The sequence below is a fragment of the Bufo bufo genome, chromosome 11, assembly GCF_905171765.1.
Source record: "Bufo bufo chromosome 11, aBufBuf1.1, whole genome shotgun sequence".
In the NCBI taxonomy this organism is placed as follows: domain Eukaryota; kingdom Metazoa; phylum Chordata; class Amphibia; order Anura; family Bufonidae; genus Bufo; species Bufo bufo.
The window spans coordinates 33,372,995-33,394,273 of record NC_053399.1 but is presented as its reverse complement, the minus strand read 5'-3'; the positions used below and the strand labels follow the sequence as shown (position 1 = coordinate 33,394,273).

The following is a 21,279-nucleotide window of genomic DNA, read 5'->3' as shown; positions in this document are numbered from 1 at the left end:
AGTCGTAGCTTGAGGCTTGGCACGCTGATTATAAAGGGGATGAAAAAGCAATCATTCAGCTTAAAGAGGTCTTCCGGGATTTTTTTTATTTATTATCAGTATCTGATTAGTGGGGGTCCATTTCATAGTGGCTGTGCTTGGTATCACAGCTCAGCCCCCTTCAATTCAAAAAGGTGCAAGGGGGTCACGGTGCTACTGTGAGCACCAATGCCTTCTCAAACAGCTGATCAGAGGGGGTGCTGGGTGTCAGACCTTGACCGATCAGATACTGATGACCTATCATGAGGATCGGTCATCAGTAAAAATATCTCGAAGACCCCTTTAAAAGGTGATAAAAGAAATTATGTACAATGTATTGGAAAGCCAAAATACTTGGTATGTTGGAGGCACAACCATTTTTTAATAGATAATTTGCAATTTGGTGGAATTGTCTGGGACACTTTGAAATCTTGTATATTTAACACCAAGCCCTGGAAGTTTTACAGGGTAACTCATCTCGTCTCTAGTGTTCATTAAATTTGTTCTCCAACCCCATGTTTTTAATAGATTGCAATGATGTAAAGTAAAGTAAAGAAAAGAAAAAGTTCACCTTACCAGTCCCCTGCTGCTCTGGTGCTGATGTTTTCCCAGTCCCCCGCCAGGCTTTGTTCCTCTTGCACCAGTGAGGGCATTTCAACAACACTAATGTTACAGTTGCAGCCAGTGATTGGCTTCAATGGTCTATGTTGTGTCAAGACATCATTGCTGGATCAGGAAGAAAAATATACTGGAGGGGAACTGGTGAAGCATTTGTACTGAAGGGGGCAGTCTGGTAGATAAAAATAAATTAAACTCGTAGCACCGCAGCCGTTTCTACACTTACTAGGTTCCTGTTGGTCTGACTGTAATTGATGGCGCCTCTCGACACACAGGAAACGCTCACTCAGTGGATCACTGTCTGAGGCAGGTCATCGCTAAATAAAAAGAAGGCAGCAAAGCCTTTAACCCCTTCTCAATATTCGCCATACAAGATAGCGACGACTCGGGAGCTGAGTGGTTTACACAGCAGACTACTCTGCCCATGTCCAATATCCGGAATTTAACCCCTCAGATGCTGTGGTCAATTGACCAAGGAATCTAAGGGGTCATCTACCAGGAGCAAGCTTCTCTTGGTGACCGAAAGCCCCCTCCCCCTTTGCAACGTGATCATAGGAGCCGTTCAGATGCTATGGCAGCCAGTAGACTTGTGATGTCTTCCTGCTGTGCCATAGGAAAGTCGCTATTGAGTTCTTCCTATGGGCAAGGCTCAATAGGAACAGAACATTGTTCCATAGACTACAATGGTAAACCAATGCAATCTATGGTATAAGCAATCTAAATAGATTGCATGTTCAATTCCCCCCCGAGGGGGGGGGGGCTAAGAATAATGTTTAAAAAAAAAAAAGGAAAACTGTATCTAAAAATATACAAAAAATTAAGATTAAAAATTCAATTCACTCCTGTTTACCCATTTTCCAAAAAAATTGAACGAAAAAAAGAGATCAAGAAGCCCACCCAAACGGTATCACTAAAACTACAGATTGACCTGCAAAAAAATGAGCCTTCACACAATTTTGTAGACAGTATAAAAAAGTTATGGGTATTAGAACATGGTGATGCAAAGATTTTTTTTCCCCCTTTTATTTATTTTTTAACCTATTAAATCAAAACGAAAACTACATCAATCTGGTATCGCTGTAATCATACTTACCCGAAGAATGAAGTTAACAGCTTAACATAATTTTTACCACTTATGAAATGTTGCAAAAACAAAACCCATAAAATAATCTCAATGGTGGAATAGCATTTTTTTTTCTGAGCATTTTCCAGCTTTGTAATACATGATATGGAATATTTATTGGTACCATTAGACAGTAGAACTTGTCCCACACAAACTAACAAGCTCTGATTTGCCTATATGAATGGAAATAAAAAATAAAAAAAGTTATGGCTTTTGGAGGAGAGGGAGGAAAAACAAAAAAACTAAAAAAAATTACAGATTTTACGATGGGAAGGGGTTGTCCATTAAATATAATCAAAAATATTGCTTATATAAATTCAGTCCATTATTATAAAAAAAATTGCATTTACACTTATTTTAAAAATGATAGTTGTTAGTATAGTGCCATCTGCTGTTTCTAATGAACAGATTTTCTATGTCCACCTTAACAATTGCTTTCTCACTCTCACTTGCTCTGCATTTCTTCTGATACACAGAGAAGATGCTGCAGCTTTAGAAGCAACTAGTTTTCCACATTAGAGATCCCTCTGCATACCAGAAGGAGCGAAACTGAGCATGTGCGTCCACCTCTGCACATTTACACAGAAAAGTTGTTCATCAGAACCAGCAGGTGGTGCCATACTAACATTCTCAGAATATCTGTGGATAGGAGTATATAAATTCAAAACCTAATTATGGGCTGAATTTAACTATAAATAATATTTTTTGTGTGACAACCCCTTTAATGTTGCTATTTGTGCTACCATGGCAATTCTGTGATTAGCTGGTATGTGGACAATACTTTCTGGGGTTTTGTACTCTAGTTTGCTCAAAGATGTGAAAAAGTCATGAGAGGAAGGAAGTAAAGACTTGTTTACCTCTTTATTTTGGCACAGATAGTTGCTACAATAATGGCAATAACTGGGATCGTCATGATGGCGTATGCGGATGGTTTCCATGGCGACTCGATTATTGGAGTGGCTCTCGCTGTTGGATCTGCCTCGGCGTCTGCACTATATAAGGTAAAAAAGTATTGCATAATCTGAATGACAATTTACTTACAACTGTTGTTAATAAGGATGTGTATGGCCAAAGATTGTGGGAGGAGGAAATCTGGCTGCATCGGAAATGAACGTGTCGCTTCTCTGTGTATTAGCTCCTTGTATTTCCTTTGAGTAGCAAAATACCATATTTTTCACCCTATAAGACGCAGGTTTTAGAGGAGGAAAATAATAAAATAAAAAAAATTTCTTCATTAGACCTCACATCAGACCTACCCCTCCTGCTCCGGACGGGGCGCTCTTCCTGCACTCACTGCTTACTGGTCTTCCAGGCCCCACGATTAGAGATGAGCGAATGTTTCAAAAATTCAAATTAGCCGCTTCGCCGAATTTTTCGAAAAAATTTGGTTCGATCTGAATTTATTTGCGGCGAATTGCATTAAAAAACTTCTATTTCCTGGCTGCAGAGAGCCTTTATAGTGGTGTAGAACACTGTGCCTTGCAGTAACACACATAGGGAGTCTGCTGTGGTAGTGAAACAATACTGTGAGTCCGTATGACATGCAGATGACAGGCATCGCTCTTAGAATCACTGCACACTTCACTTATTTGGGCAGTCACAGGGCCAAAACTGACCAAATAACTCAAGTATGAACTCAGTCTTGCAGGTCGATGTTAGCGCCAAGAAGAAGCGCACTCCCTTTACACCATCGTCAGCTTAATCCACATAGATGTCTACAGCAGTGTTTCCCAACCAGTGTGCCTCCAGCTGTTGCAAAACTACAACTCCCAGCATGCCCGGACAGCCTTTGGCTGTGCGGGCATGCTGAGAGTTGTAGTTTTGCAACAGCTGGAGGCACACTAGTTGGGAAACACTGGTCTACAGAACCTGTTCTATTAAACGCTTATACAAGTAGAGCCTCCCGACAAAGTGGAGAGGGTGTCAGCAGTAAGTTTGTGTTGACGTCACTGATTATTTTGCCCTTCCTCTGATCCGTCAGAACAATAACCCCAAAAAACGGATCCTGTCTGTTGAGCATCCGCCTTCACTCAGTCAGCATTTGGTGAGTAATCCATCAGTATTGCTAATGCCAAAAAAACAGGAGTGCATCCAGTGTTTTGTACCAACTCCTGCTTTTGGCTACCAAATCACAAGCCAATTCTAATGGGACCATACAGGCCTTACAGCTGCTACACAGACAGGATGCGTTGTGCGTCTCATTTTTCCTTCCTTCTGACAAATTCAGAAGAAGGGTCAAATAAATGATGATGTCAGCCAGGCCGAAAGGCAAAATAGTGGCCCAGTCATGAAGTGGGGAGGGTGGGAACAGCATGAGAAGTCCACAGAGTGGCCCTATGACAAAGTGGTGAGGTGGAAGCAGTATGAGAATACCACAGAGTGGCCCAATGACAGAGTCTGGAGGTGGCAGGAGCAGCATCAGGAGACCACAGAGTGGCATGGTGACATAGTATGGAGGTGACAGCAGCATCAGGAGACCACAGAGTGGCAAGGTGATATAGTGTGGAGGTGAAAGCCGAATCAGGAGACCACAAAGTGGCAAGGTGACATAGTGTGGAGGTGAAAGCAGAATCAGGAGACCACAAAGTGGCAAGGCGACATAGTGTGGAGGTGACAGCAGCATCAGGAGACCACAGAGTGATAAGGTGACAAAGTGTGGAGGTGGTAGCAGTATCAGGAGACCACAGAGTGACCCATGATAGAGTGGGGAGGTGGGTGGCAATAAGAGTACCAGCTGAAGATGGTGGGTGAAAGAAGGGGCACATGGCATCAGATGTGTGGCATCAGGCGGGTGGCACCATCAGAATAGTAGCTGAGGCACCATGGATGATCTAGTCTGATGTATCAGGCATTGGTGGGTGGAAATCCTGGCTGATCCACGCCTGATTCATCTTGACAAAGGTCAATATCTCCACATTTTGGGTGGACATGTGAGTTCTTCTTGGGGTAACTATGGCCTCCGCCGCACTAAACACCCGCTTTGATGCCACACTACTGGCCGGGCAGGACAGCTTTTCCAGGGCAAACTCAAATCCAGTTTGGCTGCCCAGTAGTCCAGCGTATCTTCAATGTGGGGTGGCAGGGCACTGTCCAAGTATGCCATCACCTGCTGGTTCAGGTCCTGCTCCAGGTCTAGCTGCTCCTACCCCCCCCCCCCCCCCCCCCCACCCTGCCACAGCAGCCATGGCAGAGGAACGTGAGCGCAGAGGGCTTCCCCGGTCAGACCTGCGAGAGGATGGATGATGGCGCAGATAGGCAGCGGCCAACTCACTACATAGGATGTCTCTATAGTAGCTTAGTTTGTCCTCCCTCTCAGAGGGTGTAAAAAAAGGCCCTCATTTTGGAAGGGTAGCGAAGGTCCAACAAGGTGGAGAGCCAGAAGTCACCCCTCTGCCGAATGGTGACAATTCGGCTGTCACTATGCAAGCAATTGAGCATGCATCGGGCCATTTCTGACTCGTAGGGACTCCCTGCCTCCATCTCCACTGCATACTGCCACGTGTGTGTGGGTCTTCTGCCTCATCTTCCTCATCGCCCTGTAGCTCCTCTTCTCCAGTCACCTGTGTTTAAAAACCACCCATTTTGCTACACATTGCTTGTGCTCCAATGTCCTCCTCCAATTCAGCTCCCACAGGGCTCATGTGGCAGTGAGATCTAGGCGCCATGTTTCCAGTCCCCTGACCAGCCAGATTTACCAGCATCTGTTCCAGGACATGAAGCCGTGGAATGACGTTGTTAATCCTGTAGTCCTGGCGACTAACAAATAACATGGCATCCTCAAAGAGCCTGAGCAAACGGCAGGTGTCACGCATGAGCTGCCACTGGCTGACATCGAAGTTACACAGAGGAATACCTGTGTCCGCCTGTATCATCAAGAAATTGTTTATGGTCTTTCTCTGTTTGTATAGTCGGTCCAACATATGGAGGGTGGAATTCCAACGGGTGGAAACGTAGCATATCAGCCTATGTTGGGGGATGTCGTTCTGTCGCTGCAGCTCAAGGAGGGTGTGCTTTGTGGTGTACGAGTGGCTGAAGTGCATGCAAAGTTTCCTGGCCATTTGTAAGATGTTTTGCAGATGGTTGGAAGACTTCAGGAACCGCTTGACAACCAGATTGAACACGTGTGCCATGCAGGACGCATGGCTCAGCCCTCCTTGACGCAGCGCCGACACCATGTTCTTCCCGTTGTCAGTCACCATGGTTACGATTTTGAGTTGCCGCGGAGAAAGCCAGGATTCGATTTCTCAATAAAGGACACGGAGCAGTTCCTACCCTGTGTGACTCCGTTTGCCCAGGCAAACGAGGTGCAGAACAGCGTGAAACCGCCGTGCCCTGCACATGTGGTATGCTGAAGGGGCACTGTGAATTGTCCCTGCAGTGGAGGATGAGGAGGCAGAGGCGGACATTGTCGCAGGACCGACGGCATGACAACGTGGAGGCAGAAGCAGCGTCACCTGGCCAAGTTGCTGGTGTGGTTGTGCAGGAACCACATTCACCCAGTGGGCCATAAAGAACATGTATTGTCCCTGACCGTAGTTACAGCTCCACACGTTGGCACTGCCGTGCACTTTGGCAGACACAGACAGGCACAAGGACTGGCCCACCTTCTGTTCTACGTACATGTGTGTGCAGGGCTGGTACTGCCTTTTTGACAAAGAAATGACGGCTTGAGACTCTCCACCTCGGCTCGGCACAAGCCATCAGTTCTCTGAAAGGTGCAGAGTCCACCACTTGGAAAGAGAGGGACTGCAACACCAGCAACTTGGACAGGAGCACATTCAGCTTCTGCGCCATTTGATGAGTGCACGCATACTGTTGTCTCTTGGCAATCGCTTCGGTGATCGATTGCTGATGGAATGACTGACGAGGAGTAGAAGAAGGAGGAGCAGGAGCATCAGGACTAGCAGATGATGGGAAGGACAGACAGCTTCCTTCGGCTGAGGTGGTGGAGCCTTAACTGCCTGAAACCGGGTGCGTGCGGCAGGCTGAACCACCAGATCGGAGCCACGGTGTCAGGAATAAGGGGACGTCATCTTTCCCCGGGGTCGGAGGGTACAAACCTTCCATCACCCTGGCAGATCCACAGGCGTCCCAACCGTTAATGCGCTCATTTAGTCCTCAGCTGTAGACCTTGCTGGAGGAGGTTTCCCAGCCCACACACACACACGCCTTCACCTGCTATTGGGCCGCAGGAGAGGAAGCTTCCTGGTCACCTTGGAGACCAGGGGCGGACACACACACCCTCTGGCTATAAAAACCTGATCAGAGCCCTGGCTCAGTGCTGAGTTATTCCACCTCTTGGTGAAACATACTAAGCTCCCTAGGTGCCTTCCTTGTTGTTTCCTTCTGGCTTCCTGCCTCGACCTGGGATTTACCTGACTATTTTTGTTAAAGTGTCCTTGGTGCTTTGTTTACTGGCTGCTACCCACCAGTGGGCTCCCTCCTTGCTGTTCTCTTTTAAGGCTCATGTGTCAGAGCTTGACACACGGTTCTCCCAGGCCACTTTATGGTGACACTTCATATGTTTATACAGGGTTGTGGTGCCAACATTGGCACCCTGGCCACGCTTCACCTTCTGCCGACAGATTCTACATATACCCCCAACACTACACACTGACTGCTACCGCCGCTGCTTCCGTGGACTCGTGCACCACTACTTTCTGGGCAGGTAGGCTCCTGCAAAGCACGTGGTGTACCCCGGGCACGTTTGGCTACCGACCTCCCACTGCTGCTACCCTGCTGACTCCCGGCCACACTAGCGACTTGCTGGCTCCGCTGCTACCTCACGGGCAAGCAGCCACCCTCTTCTTCCGATGATGAAGCCCCTAATTCACCCGGCTCCCAAGTGCGATCAGCTACATCATCATCATCGAGTACTGTCTACATGTCACTGATGTCCTCCTCAATGATCTCCGGGTTGGGAGTCTCACCGCTCGCAACACCAGCTCCCAAGCTACTCTCCTCATCACTACTTGCCCACCTAGCAGAGGAAGCGGCGGATGTCTCCTCCACATCTTGGCTGGCCAGTAGCTGCTGACTGTCCTCTAGTAGATTGTACTCACTGTATAGTGGGGCTGAGCCCACAGCATAGAATACTTCTCTGGCTGAGGGAACAGGACAGAGGCAGATTGAGAACAGGTGAGGGCACAGTGCCTGCGCCCCGGCCATGCCAACTAAGGGTTCTGTCTGACGAACCTACCGGCTCTTGGCTGGAGGTGTCTGATGTCACTTGGGACGAAGTGGATGACAGAGTCAACCATTCAAGAACCGCTGGGTTGCTGGTCATGACACGACCGCTAGATGACACCCGCAGCTCAGGCCTCTCACTGTGACTCCTGCTGCCACGTCCCCTTACTCTGCTGCAACCTGTGCCTGCGCTAGAAACGTTTAGGCCTCTGCCACTCCCCTGTGCAGGGCCTGGCACTTTTCTGGCTGACATACTGTTAGATCAAATAAATAAATAAAAAGGAAATTAAAATACCCCAAAAAAGTATGTAATTTTCTCACTTCACCACACAACGGCGAATCCTTTTTTTTTGCCAATAATACATGCCAAAAAGGGCTTTGGAACATATAACTGAACCGCTGAACGGCAAATATATTTTTCTTTTGCCACTAATACACGACAAAAAGGGCATTAGAAAATATAAATGCACCGCTGAATGGCAAATAGGCCCTTATTTTTTTCCACTTATACACAACACAAAAGGCTTTAGAACATATTCTGTAACTGCACCGCTGAACGGCAAATAGGCCCTTATTTTTTTCCACTTATACACTCCACAAAAGGCTTTAGAACATATAACTGCACCACTGAACGGCAAATATATTTTTCTTTTGCCACTAATACACGACAAAAACGGCTTTAGAACATATAACTGCACGCTGAAGGGCAAATATATTTTTCTTTTGCCACTAATACACGACAAAAAGGGCTGTAATTTTCGCACTTTAACCACACAACGGCTAATAAGCCTTTTTTTCACTAATACAAGCCAAAAAATGCTTTAGAACATATAACTGCACCGCACAAGGGCAAAAAAGACGTAGAAATATTTCCTTGTAATAAACCCTTTTAATGCCTGTATCAAACAGCACTTGCACCCTAATAACAAGAACGGTTTGCTGGAATTACAGAGTTGTATAATGGCAATTTGGATCCGCAGTCAGTGCAGCAAGGTGTAATAGGATTGTTCCTATTACCCAGGCTGTAACCTCCCCTACTGAACCCCATTCTACATAAATGCTGTGGAATGATTCCTCCCTATCCTTTCCCTACACCTTGAATAATCTTTCCCTGAACTTATAAATCATTTTTTTAGCACAATGAAGTCTTTCCTAGCACTGTCCCTAGCGCCTGCTGACATCTCTCCCTGCACCAAGTACACTGGAAAATGGCAGAATCCAAGATGGCTGAGGCTATTTATAGGGCTGGCTGCTGATTAGCTACATGCATGGCATTTTGGTTGATCCCGCATTCCCAGAGTTCCTTGCTCCATGTCCTCATACATGCAGCAGCCATTTTAGGAAAAAATGTGATTCGTTACCACAAAGCATGAGGAAATTCGGATTTGATGTGGATTGAATTTTTCCTAAAATTCGGATCGAATTCTACTTCGTCAAATTTGATTCGCTCATCTCTACCCACGATGCACTGTGACCTGATGTCGCACAGTGTCAGGTCATAAGTACTCCTGTGTGCACTACGTCCTGACACTATATGTGGTCAGGACACATCAGGCGCCCAGAAGAAAACCAGTGAGTGGCATACCTCCAAACTTTAGGAACGAAGGGAGAGAGACATTATGTGAGGCGCGCAAAGGCAAATTGTTTGCTGCATTAGGACACGCCTCTAACTACGCCCAAAACATAACTAAACACCTAATCCCACCCAGTTCCCTAAATGCCCCCACATAGTAATTATTCCCCCTTTATGCCACCATACAGTAGTTATGCCCACATTGTGTCCCCTTCTCAGATTCTGCCCAGATATGTGCTCCCCCACAGTAGCGATGCCCATATAGGTGCCCCTTCACAGTAGTGATGCCAAGATAGGTGCCCCCTCACAGTAATATGCCCGCTCACAGTAATATGCCCAGTTATGTGCCCCCTCACCGTCGTTATGCCCAGATATATGCCCCCTCACAGTAATATGCCCAGCTGTGCCCCCTCACAGTAGTTATGCTCTGTTATGTGCCCCCTTAAAGTAATATGCCCAGCTGTGCCCCCTCACGGTAATAAACATGTTGTAGGTAAATCCGGGACTACAATAATATTGTAGGTAAATCCGGGACTGTCCCGCAGGATCCGGGACGGTTGGGAGGCATGGAGTGGTGAGTGCTAGCAGTGTTACAGTAACCGCTCCCCATGTCTCCTGCATACTAATGAGCTCTTCCATAATGAAAGCCCTCATTAGTATTCACCTAATAAGACACACTGCCATTTTCCCCCACTTTTGAGTCTTATAAAGTGAAAAATACGTTCATTTAAAAATGCTGAACTCTTAGGTCTGGTCCACTGGAATGTATTACGGACATGTTATTAGAAAGGGTATATGGCTACCTTAGGGAACAGGACCCACCAGTAATAGGACCGAATAGAGCGGAGTGAACTGCATGTCAGGCCTGGTCCACACGAATGTATCACCAACATATTATGTATCTGTATTTCGGAAGTGTGACCCAACCCAACTGCAGGTTTAACTGGGCCGAACTCACAGCATCATAGATCATGTGGACAAATAAACTAAAAAAAATCATATACTCCCCTCACTTCCGCTCCCTGCCACAGTTTGCGATGCAGGACGAAGGACTCTTTGTTGATGCAACCTCTAATAGGCTTCAGGCCTATAAGTGCGATTTACGCTGGGGCACGAGAGCCAATGGCTCCTGAGGACAGTGATGCAATTAAATGTGCCATTAGTCACAATGTTTAGGGCTCAGGAGGTTTTAGCCTAATAATGCCCCTGGGTACCATGTTCCCTGTCTGAATGGAGCGATGATTGAGCATGGGTGCTGTGACTGCGTTCCATCCAAAGTCTATGAGACTGATGAAGGCAGCCAAGTGCTGTACTGCTACACTATCTCAGTAGGCTTTGAAATGAGTGGCAGTGCCCATGCTTGACTGTTCTCATGAATGGTGGGAGTCCCAGTGCAGACAGATACTTGCCAACTTTCTAACTGGCACCTGCAGAAAATTAGGGTATACAGCAAGAGTAGCATGGCGCCATAATTTTTTCAGAGCTAGCCACACCCATTACTTTTGGGTCACATTCCTTTACATGTTGTGACACTGCCCCCTTCCTCTGTATTTGGCCGCTGGGGCTGTGTTTAAAGAGGCAGTCATGGCGCCACATGCAACTAGAGACTAATCTCCAGAGCTGCACGGAAGAGTCCTTGAAACCTGGAAGATTTGCCCACCTCTTTCAGAATGTCTACCCTTTTTCCAGCAGCCTCCCAGACCTTCAGGGAGAGTTGGCGAGTATGCTTTTACCTCAAGCTACATCTAGATTCCTTGGCATAACAAAGGTTACCATTTGTCTTGTTAAAGGGCATCTGTCAGCAGATTTGTACCTGTGACACTGGCTGACCTGTTACAAGTGCACTTGGCAGCTGAAGGCATCTGTGTTGGTCCCATGTTCATATGTGTCCGCATTGCTGAGAAAAATGATGTTTTAATATATGCAAATCAGCAATGGGGGCGTTGCTATTACACCTAGAGGCTCTGCTTTCTCTGCAACTGCCACACCCTCTGCCCTTTGATTGACAAGACCCAGTGTGATCACGTTTTTATTGCCTGGTCCTGTCAATTCAAATGCAGAGGGTGTGGCAGTTGCAGAGAGAGCAGAGACTCTAGAAACGACCCTGTTGCTCCTAGAGACTCATTTGCATATATTAAAACATAATTTTTCTCAGCAATGTAGGCACATATGAACATGGGACCAACACAGATGCCTTCAGCTGCCAAGTGCACATGTAACAGGTCAGGCAGTGTCATAGGTACAAATCTGCTGACAGATACTCTTTATCCCCCCAAAAAATGCAGATTGCAAATTTTTACTGTGTGTCTGCAGTAAATCTTATTGACGCACAACTCAGGGGACACTATTGAATTTTTAACCCCTTAGTGACATCATTCATTTTAGCCTTAAGGACCAATAATATTTCCCCCCTTTGTGTTCTAGCAGTCCTAACTTTTTAATTTTTTCTTCAAATTTTTTTATTTTGCACAATTAGATGTAGGTTTTTTTAGGAGCCATTTTGGGGTATATATAGTGTAGTAAATAACTTTTATTATTTTATTTTTAGGGAGAAAGATTAGCAATTTTTACATTATTTTGTGGAATTTATTCATGGTGTTCACTGTGTGGTAAAAATAACATATCATGTGGGTCTGTACACTGATATTCCCAGGTTTCTATATATTTTTACTATTTTTCCTTTCCTCCCGCAGCCTGTCAGCTCTGAAACTGCTCCCCCTCCTTCAGACTAAAGGGGCGGGGGCTGCTTTAGCTGCTCATATCTCTGTTTGGTAGCAGCAAGAGATATGTTCTTTGTTGTTTGAAAGCTGACATTCCAAGCTTGCATACAATACCAGAATGCCAGCATTATCTCCAGTAGATGGGAAGATATCACTGTTAGAAATCGGGATGCAGTGAATGCAGCTGAAAGTGAAAGTAAAAGCAGGTTTTACCCCCGATTATTCCCGACTTGATTTCTAACAGTGATATCACCTCTGTTGCTTGGACTAATGCTGTTAATCTGGAATGTCAGCTTTCAAACAAAACCAGTTGCATGCTTCTGGCTGCTACCATTCAGGACATATCAGCAGTTAAAGCAAGCAGAACTCAGGAAGAACAGTTAAGTACTTTTCCCACAGCAACAGGTGGTTAAAACACACATTTAAACACTGTCCGATCAATGTTAACATTATGAAACTGTGCAGGGATGTACTTCACTGACCAGGGGTATACATACTTCAATTGGTAAATTAGGGACAAATAGACCATGCCCCAGGAATTAATGCGGGTTGTGGTTGCCCTTCAGCATGGGGCTAAGCTACATACCAGACACAGACCATTGGAAAGAGGGAATGAAAACAGACTTTTTTTCTAACACTAGACAGCTCCTTTAAGTGTTTGTTACTTATTGGATGTTATAACAAGTGACATTCTTGTTGTTACAGGTTTTATTCAAGATGTTCCTCGGAACGGCGAACTTCGGTGAAGCAGCTCATTTTTTTTCTACTTTAGGATTTTTCAATTTAATCTTCATCTCATGTACTCCCATCATTCTTTATTTTACCAAAGTAGAGCACTGGTCATCCTTCTCTGCCTTACCATGGGGATATCTGTGTGGAGTTGCCGGTCTTTGGTTAGGTGAGAAGAAATGGGTCTTCCTAAAAATCCCAACCTTTTTTTATGTTTTTTTCCCCTAATGTATGAACCTGCAGGGCTTCTATTTAGCAACGGTTATTCACTTGTGTCATTAACAGTTTTGCCTGAGCTCTGCTTTGGGAAAAGGGGGTAACAGTTCAGCCCGAACAGAGCTGGTCTTGTTTGAAAGCTTGCAATCTAAAACAAGACCAGATTCACAGGATTATCTCTTTAATGTCGGGAGATATAGCCTTTATAAATCAGGTCGGGAGTGACAGCAGTTGAAAGTGAAAGCAGGTTTCAGCTGCTTTCACTCCTGACCTAATCTCTAAAGGCTATATCACCCTACCTATAGCAGGTCTTGTTATAAAGCATAGATTGTCAGCTTTCAAACAAGACCAGGCCCACATCTCTACCTTCTACAGAGCCCAAGATATGAAGGCTTAAATCAGCACCCCTACCTTTCAGCTGGCTGTGATCTCAACCAGGCTGGATGAGGAAAGGGAGGGCAATGGGGAGAAAAATAATCTTTTCTCATGATAATCACTATTACTAGAGAGGAATCTAATACACTATCCCTCACACTCTGTCATCAGAAAACTAAAAATGTTCTGGGTCTTGGAATGCAACAAATTCTTTTGTAAAAACAAGTGTTTTTATTATGCAAGTATTATAATACAAAACTATATTAATTTGACATCACTGTAATTGCACTGATCCACAGAATAAAGTTATTATGTTATTAATACCCTACAGAGAATGCTATAAACATAAAACTCCATGTTAAAATTGCAGTTTTTTTAATCTTCCACCTAAAAATAAAAGTTATGTACCGCAAAAGTGCTCCTAAAAAACCTAAAATTTCTCACAAAATTCAAGGTCTCATATAGCTAAATTGAAGAAAAAGACACAAACCGAAAGGGGAAAAATGTTACTATCCTTAACGTAAAACTCCTTTATCAAGTTCCTGCAGCCTGTCTCCTAAAACAGAAGATTCATACTTACCTACTCCTCCATGCTGCCGCAGCACTCTCCATCATCCAGACCCTACGCTGGTTACCTCGAGCTGGCCATGGGAAAAGTCACATGCTCCGCTCCAGCAGTGATGTAGCCACAATTATCACAACACCACAAAAGCCAGTCATTGGCTAGAACAGAGCATGTGACCATGCCCATGGCCAGCTGGTTGTAAAAGTGCAGGAACCTGAAGATGAAGACAGCGGGGGCAGCGCAGACTAATGGAGCAGCATGGAGCATGTAAGTATGAATCTTCTGTTTCAGGGGGCCATGCTGTGGGTACTTGATAAAAAAAAAAATACCGACAAACCTCTTTAGGCTAAAATGTCACAAAATGGGTTAAAATGCACTTCACTTACCTGAGTTGTGCGCCAACTACATTTACCTCAGATATAAATTCAAAATCTACAACAAAAATATTTTTGGGAGGGTTTTTTCCAATTTCAATGTGACTTTTTTATCAAAGGCTTATCAACACCTTCGGAGGCAATTTCTTTTATCATTGCATTTTACTTATTTTGGGCTAAAAAGCATTTTTTCAATTGGTCCACACAAAATTTTCAACAGCCTTTGTCAAGCAGCTGCTGTGATGGCTGGATGTATAGCCCTTATCTCTGAACTCCTGACAGCTCATAAATACTCATGTAAGCCATTGTTGTTATCAATTTGATACAAATTTAGCTATAAGGAGGGTTTATGAGCTGTCAAGAGGTCAGAGAGAAGGGCTATACATCCAGTCGTCACAGTAGCTGCCTGTCGGATACTCTGTAAAACAGAAAGCAAGATAGTCTGCAGATACACTGAAAGTGAAGGCTGTAGAACACAACCTGTGAAATTTTTTAATAAAGACCAATTTAAAAAAATTATTTAGCCCAAAATGATAGAATAAATGCTTTCAAGGGTGTTCGTTGTCTTTAAAGGGCATCTGTCAGCAGATGTGTACCTATGAAACTGGCTGACCTGTTAGGCCTCCTGCACACAAACAAACACCGACCGCGGGGCATCCGAAGCGGACCGATTAACTTGAATGGGTCCGTGATTCCGCAAAACGATAGGACATGTTCTATCTTTTTGCGGGATGGAAGTACGGAACCTATCCCCACGGAAGCACTCCGTAGTGCTTCCGTAGTGCTCCGTTCCGTGATTCCGTACCGGTCCGTTCCGCATCTCCGGATTTACGGACCCATTGAAGTGAATGGTTCCGCATCTGTGATGCGGAATGCCCACGGAACGGTGCCTGTGTATTGCAGATCCTCAAAGGCAGGCCGCAATACGGCCACTGAGCGCACACGTTCGTGTGCAGGAGGCCTTACATGTGCACTTGGCAGCTGAAGGCATCTGTGTTGGTCCCATGTTCACATGTGTCCGCATTGCTGAGAAAAATTATGTTTTAATACATGCAAATGAGCCTCTAGGAGCAATGGGGGCGTTACCATTACACCTAGAGGCTCTGCTCTCTCTGCAACTGCCGCTCCCTCTGCACTTTGATTAACCGGGCCAGCCTTGATGATGTTTTCACTCCCTGGTCCTGTCAAAAGTGGAGAGGGCACAGCAGTTTCAGAGAGGGCAGAGCCTCTAGGTGTAATGGTAACGCCCCCATTGCTCCTAGTGGCTCATTTGAATATATGAAAACATAATTTTTCTCAGCAATGCGGGCACATATGAACATGGGACCAACACAGATGCCTTCAGCTGCCAAGTGCACATGTAACAGGTCAGCCAGTGTCATAGGGACAAATCTGCTGACAGATGCCCTTTAACAATTTGCAGGACATTTGTAAATAGATTTTTTTACCTTTTCATCTTCCCGTTTTTGCAGCTTTCAACATCTTAGTGAATGTCGGGGTTGTCTTAACGTATCCCATCCTCATTTCAATTGGGACAGTCCTCAGTGTTCCAGGGAATGCAGGTAAGTTCTAAAAATCATTTTGAATTCTTAAAGGGTAAACAAAACCTTTTGTGAAAAAACAAAACAAAAACAGAAGCACCGCTTTGAGCACTGTGGCCCCTTCGGCTTTCATCAGGTGTGCTCGGCTCTTCAAACGTGAAGAGTACAGATTTATCCTCCTCGCAGGAACGTCCTGTGCACTGGGCGGGAAGGAAGAGGCAGGTAACCAGATTTACACAGGGGGTCCTCTGTAATTTTGGGGGTTTTGTTGTGTATTATACAGTAATATCCTCCAATTTTGTGTTCATATGTTGATGGGCACTAGGTCTATGGAGGCGATATGCTGTTTGTCTTCAGTTGACCTCTACTGATTAAGGGTTCATGTACTGTGTTCCCCTTGTCTTTTTTTTTTTTTTTTTTTGCGGCCTATTTGACTCCGTCTGCATTTCGTGTCTGTATGTACACATGGCCGTTCTGCAAAAAAAAATAGAGCATGTCCTATTATTGTCCACATTGCAGATAAGGATAGGACTGTTCTATTAGGGACCGGCCCTTCCGTTCTGCAAAATATGGAATGCACGCGGCCGGTATCTTTGTTTTGCGGGCGGAGCAGGAGGAGCTGAGCAGAATCATATGTGCTTGCATTTTATTCCTTCAAGGGGACAGGTCACCTCATCCATTTGAGCATGAAGAGGCCGCCGCGGCCAGCTTGCTTGAAGATCCAGCAGGAAACTCGCGTGGAGCGTGATATCATACGTCACCGCGCGGGATTTTCAAGCAAGATGGCCTCTTTGTGCTCAAATGGATGAGGGGAGTATAATGAATTAATTTTTTTTACGTCACTTCAGGGAAAATTGATTTGTTTCCACGAAGCACAACGAAATTCAACTTAAATTTTTCCTGAAATTCGGATTGAAGTCCACTCCGTGAACTTTGATTCGCTCAACACTACTGATAAGCCCGCTAGCTTGTACTGCAACTAATAAAGTGTGATTTTATAGAAAATAAGTGGCACACAGCTATAATCAGGTTGTCACTACTTTACACTGCCCTCAGAGCAGTATAGATCTGGTGACAGATTCCCTGTAACAGTTTCCATTTTCCAAATAAGTGGAAAAAAATTCCCCAAAATATTTATGAGGTTAAATTGAAAAGATGTGAGATTTAAGATTTCCTGTATATGTTATGAAAGGTGGATCATCCTTTTCAGGGATGTAAAGTGAGGATAGCAAATAAATACTGTGTTTTTTTAAACTTGTCCAGCATCCAGAGGATTATTATTTATTATTAAAGCGCCATTCATTCCATGGCGCTGTACATATCATAAGGGGTGCACATACATAATACAGACAATTGCACTAAGCATAAACAAGACGAGTTACAGACTGGTACAGAAGGAGGGAGGGCCCTGCCAGTGAGGGCTTACAATCTACATGGTATGGGAGAAGGACACAGTAGGTGAGGGTGAAGTTGGTCATGGCGGTATAGAGGCAGCAGGGTCACTGGTTGTAGGCTTGTCTGAAGAGGTGGGTTTTTAGGTTTATTTTGAAGGATTCCACTGTAGGTGAGAGTCTGATATGTTGGGGTAGCAAGTTCCAGAGTGTGGGGGATGCATGGGAGAAATCTTGGAGGCGATTGTGGGAAGAGGTGATAAGAGGAGAGGAGAGAAGGAGGTCTTGTGAGGATCGGAGATTGCGTGCGGGGATGTATCGGGAAAGTAGCTCAGAGATGTAGGGAGGGGACAGGTTGTGGATGGCCTTGGATGTATTTGTTAGTACTTTGAAGTGAATTCACTGGGCAATAGGGAGCCAGTGAAGGGATTGGCAGAGGGGAGAGGCAGCGGAGTAAAGGGTGAGAGGTGGATTAGTCGGCAGCAGAGTTGAGGATAGATTGGAGAGGTGCGAGAGTGCTAGATGGAAGGCCACAGAGGAGAATGTTGAAGTAGTCTAGGCGGGAGATGATGAGGGCATGTACAAGCATTTTCGCAGATTTAAAGTTAAGGAAAGCGCGGATGCGGGAGATGTTTTTGAGTTGGAGGCGGCAGGTGGTGGAAAGGGCTTGGATGTGCAGTCTGAAGGAGAGGGCAGAATCCAAGGTCAATCCAAGGCAGCGGACTTGGTGGACCGGGGAGAGTGTGATCGTGATAGATAGGTCTGTTGGGGGGGTTGAGCAAGATGGGGTAAAGATGATGAATTCTGTTTTATCCATGTTTTAGAAAGCAAGAGAAGAAGGATGATATAGAGGATAGACATTGGGGGATTCTGGATAATAAGGTGGTGATCTCTGGACCAGAGAGGTAGATTTGTGTGTCGTCAGCGTAGGAGTGATACTGAAAGCCATGGGACTCTATGAGATATCCCAGGCCGAAAGTGTAAATAGAGCAGAGCAGGGGTCCTAGGACAGAGTCTTGCGGGACACCAACAGAGAGAGAATGAGATGAGGAGGTGGTGTGAGAGTGGGAGACGCTAAACTTACAGTCTGTGAGGTATAATGTGATCCAGGAGAGGGCCAGGTCAGTGATGCCAAGAGATGAGAGCGTTTGCAACAGAAGGGAGTGGTCAACAGTGTCAAAGGCAGAGGACAGGTCAAGGAAAAGGAGGACAGAGTAATGTTTTCTGGTTTTGGCTGTTAGTAGGTCATTGGTGACTTTGGTAAGGGCAGTCTCAGTCGAGTAGTGGGGTTGGAAGCCAGATGGTAGCCGGTGAAAGAGGGAGCAGGAGGAGAGGTGAGAGAACAGTTCAGAATGGACATGTTGTTTAAGTAGCTTTGAGGCATACAGAAGAAGTGATATGGGGCGATAACTGGACAAAGAAGATGGGTCAAGTGAAGGATTTTTAAGGATGGGTGTAATGGTAGCATGTTTAAAAGCAGAGGGGAAGACACCAGAGGTTAGTGATAGGTTGAAGAGATGAGTTAGGGCTGGGATAAACACTGTGGTGAGGTTAGGGATGAGGTGGGATGGGATTGGGTCAAGTGCACAGGTGGCAAGATGTGATCTGGAGAGTAGAGTGGAGAGTTTTTCTTCTGTAATGGTGGAGAGGCTGGTTTTGGGAGAAGAGGACTGAGCAGTTGTGTAGAGGGTCTGTGGGGACTGTGTACTGAAGCTTTCTCTGATGTTGACTATCTTTTGTTTGAAGTATGCGGCAAAGTCCTCAGTTGAGATGAGAGGAGAGGGTGGGGGCGCTGGGGGGTGGAGAAGGGAGTTAAGTGTTAAAAAGTTGTTTAGGGCTGTGGGCCAGGGAAGATATGAGAGATTAGAAGTAGGCCTGTTTTGCATCAGCGAGTGAGGATTTGAATATGAGGAGGAGGAGAGTATGAATCATATATACTTTTTATGGAAAAGTCGAGCACAGCCAAAGAAACTAGAAGGTGCTGCACCTTTGTGGTTTTAGCAAAGGTTTGGGTCACCTTTAATATATCAAGCACGCAATGACATTATGGATATAGCATGCTATAGACCCATACTGTATGTTCATGTGTCTCCAACCCATGCTACAGTATGTTATGGAGGTACTTTCGTCAAAAAAGTGAGAAAACAGTGCCTCAAGGAGGCACCATACTAAGACCCACAGAATACTTACATGATCTCAACCTACTCCATGTGCTCCAGGCATGAACTGCAGACCATCAGTTATAGTATAGTGACTTCTGATGATCAGTTTCATTAAGGAAATACATTATGAAATATTTCACAGCACTAAAAAAGGGAGCCTAACAGGAAGGGAGCCTGGGGGCCAAGCCCCTCGTTCAGCACTGAAATGTTCCTCAGCTAAGGTCCTGTTTCAGCCTAGGTCTTTTGGCAAAGCCAGACTTGAGCTGGGGGGGAGAGAGAACCTTCAGAACCTTGAGGTGTGTTTTGATGCTGTGGACAGGAGGGAAGCCTGATGGCATTCTGGATGCAGAGTGTGTGGGTTAGGCAGGCGCAGACACATCATGTGTGCAGTAGCTCAGGATCATTGTAGGTCATTGAGGGCCCACTGCCACCAACTCTTCCATTCAAAGGCTTGCACTAATGATTCCATTTCTTGGCGTTTTAAGACCATGAATAATGTGTTCTATGACCAGCACCACTCTCATATTATCTGATGATCCATGTCCTATTCCTGCATCTGGTATGTATGGTCTCTGGGGTTGGACATACAAGCTATAAAAGACTGGAACTTAGTAAAGGTGCCCTCCTCCACATTGTACACTTCCATTACTCCAGGGCAGAAGCTCTGGTGGTTCCCCAAATCTTTGTGTACATGTGGCTGACTCATGAAAGCTGCAGCTAAATAGTCTTTTTAGCATCATGCCTTCCATCACTGAGCCATGAGGCCAACAGTATGGCACATAGTAACTGGGACTTAGATAACTGCAATGTTCCCATGCCAGCCGCTTGTATGTAAAGATCAGGGCATCTGCACTGGATTGGCCAGCAGGGGATTGCAGAATAAGTATAGTTTTTTTTTTTTTTATTATATGAACTCTGCAGTGGTTTTTATATTGTTTTTCCAAAGGGTTGCATACCCCCTTTAAATACATAATCTTTCTATACATATAAGTTGTAGTAAAACATAACTCTCCTTTCACTTCTTGTTTCCCATTCAGTTATTGACCTGCTCAAGCATGAAGTGATTTTTAGTGTGGTAAGACTGGGGGCCACCATCATCATCTGCATTGGGTTCCTGCTTTTGCTGCTCCCCGAAGAATGGGATGAGATTACCCTGCGATTCATCAACAGCTTAAAAGAGAAGAAGACTGAGGAGCATGCAGAGGACGTGGCAGACGCTGGAGTCCACCTGAGGAGCCGGAGCAGGGCTAACGGCACAGTGTCTATCCCACTGTCTTAAAACCATCATCATCTGAATGCACGTGAATGTATATTCTGTGAATATAATTTAATTATTTCACCAACTGTAATGTAATATCATAGTACTGACCTGCAAATTATTCTAAGTTAACGACATAAGGTTTACATTTCTATACACCTACATGTAAATAACACAATAAAGTGCTTTTCTATGGAAGGTCTACTGCCGACTCTTCATGTTTACAAATGTTCAGACCATCACAGATGGATTACAATGGTTTTCCAGGAGTAGAATATTGATGACCTGTCCTGAAGATAGACCATCAATATATGATCGGTGGAGGTTGGACTCTCGGCACCCCCGCCAATCAGCTGCCTAAAGAGGCTACGATGCATGCTGCCGCGGCTTCATCCTAGGCCAGTGGAGTCACCTTCATTGGTCACATGGC

At 45.2% G+C, this 21,279-nt stretch overlaps 1 protein-coding gene across 3 annotated transcripts in view; it reads left to right on the top strand.

Moving 5' to 3' along the window:
• SLC35F4 (solute carrier family 35 member F4) overlaps window positions 1-21,047 on the top strand; it is a 245,902-nt gene extending 224,855 nt beyond the window's left edge. For all 3 annotated transcript variants that reach the window (XM_040411660.1, XM_040411659.1, XM_040411661.1), the window contains 4 exons: window positions 2,635-2,760; window positions 12,944-13,136; window positions 15,970-16,059; window positions 20,629-21,047. In XM_040411660.1, the coding sequence (XP_040267594.1) occupies window positions 2,635-2,760; window positions 12,944-13,136; window positions 15,970-16,059; window positions 20,629-20,870 (651 nt within the window). In that variant the 3' untranslated portion in view covers window positions 20,871-21,047. The remainder of the gene's footprint in view (window positions 1-2,634; window positions 2,761-12,943; window positions 13,137-15,969; window positions 16,060-20,628) is intronic.
• Window positions 21,048-21,279: the final 232 nt, after the last annotated feature.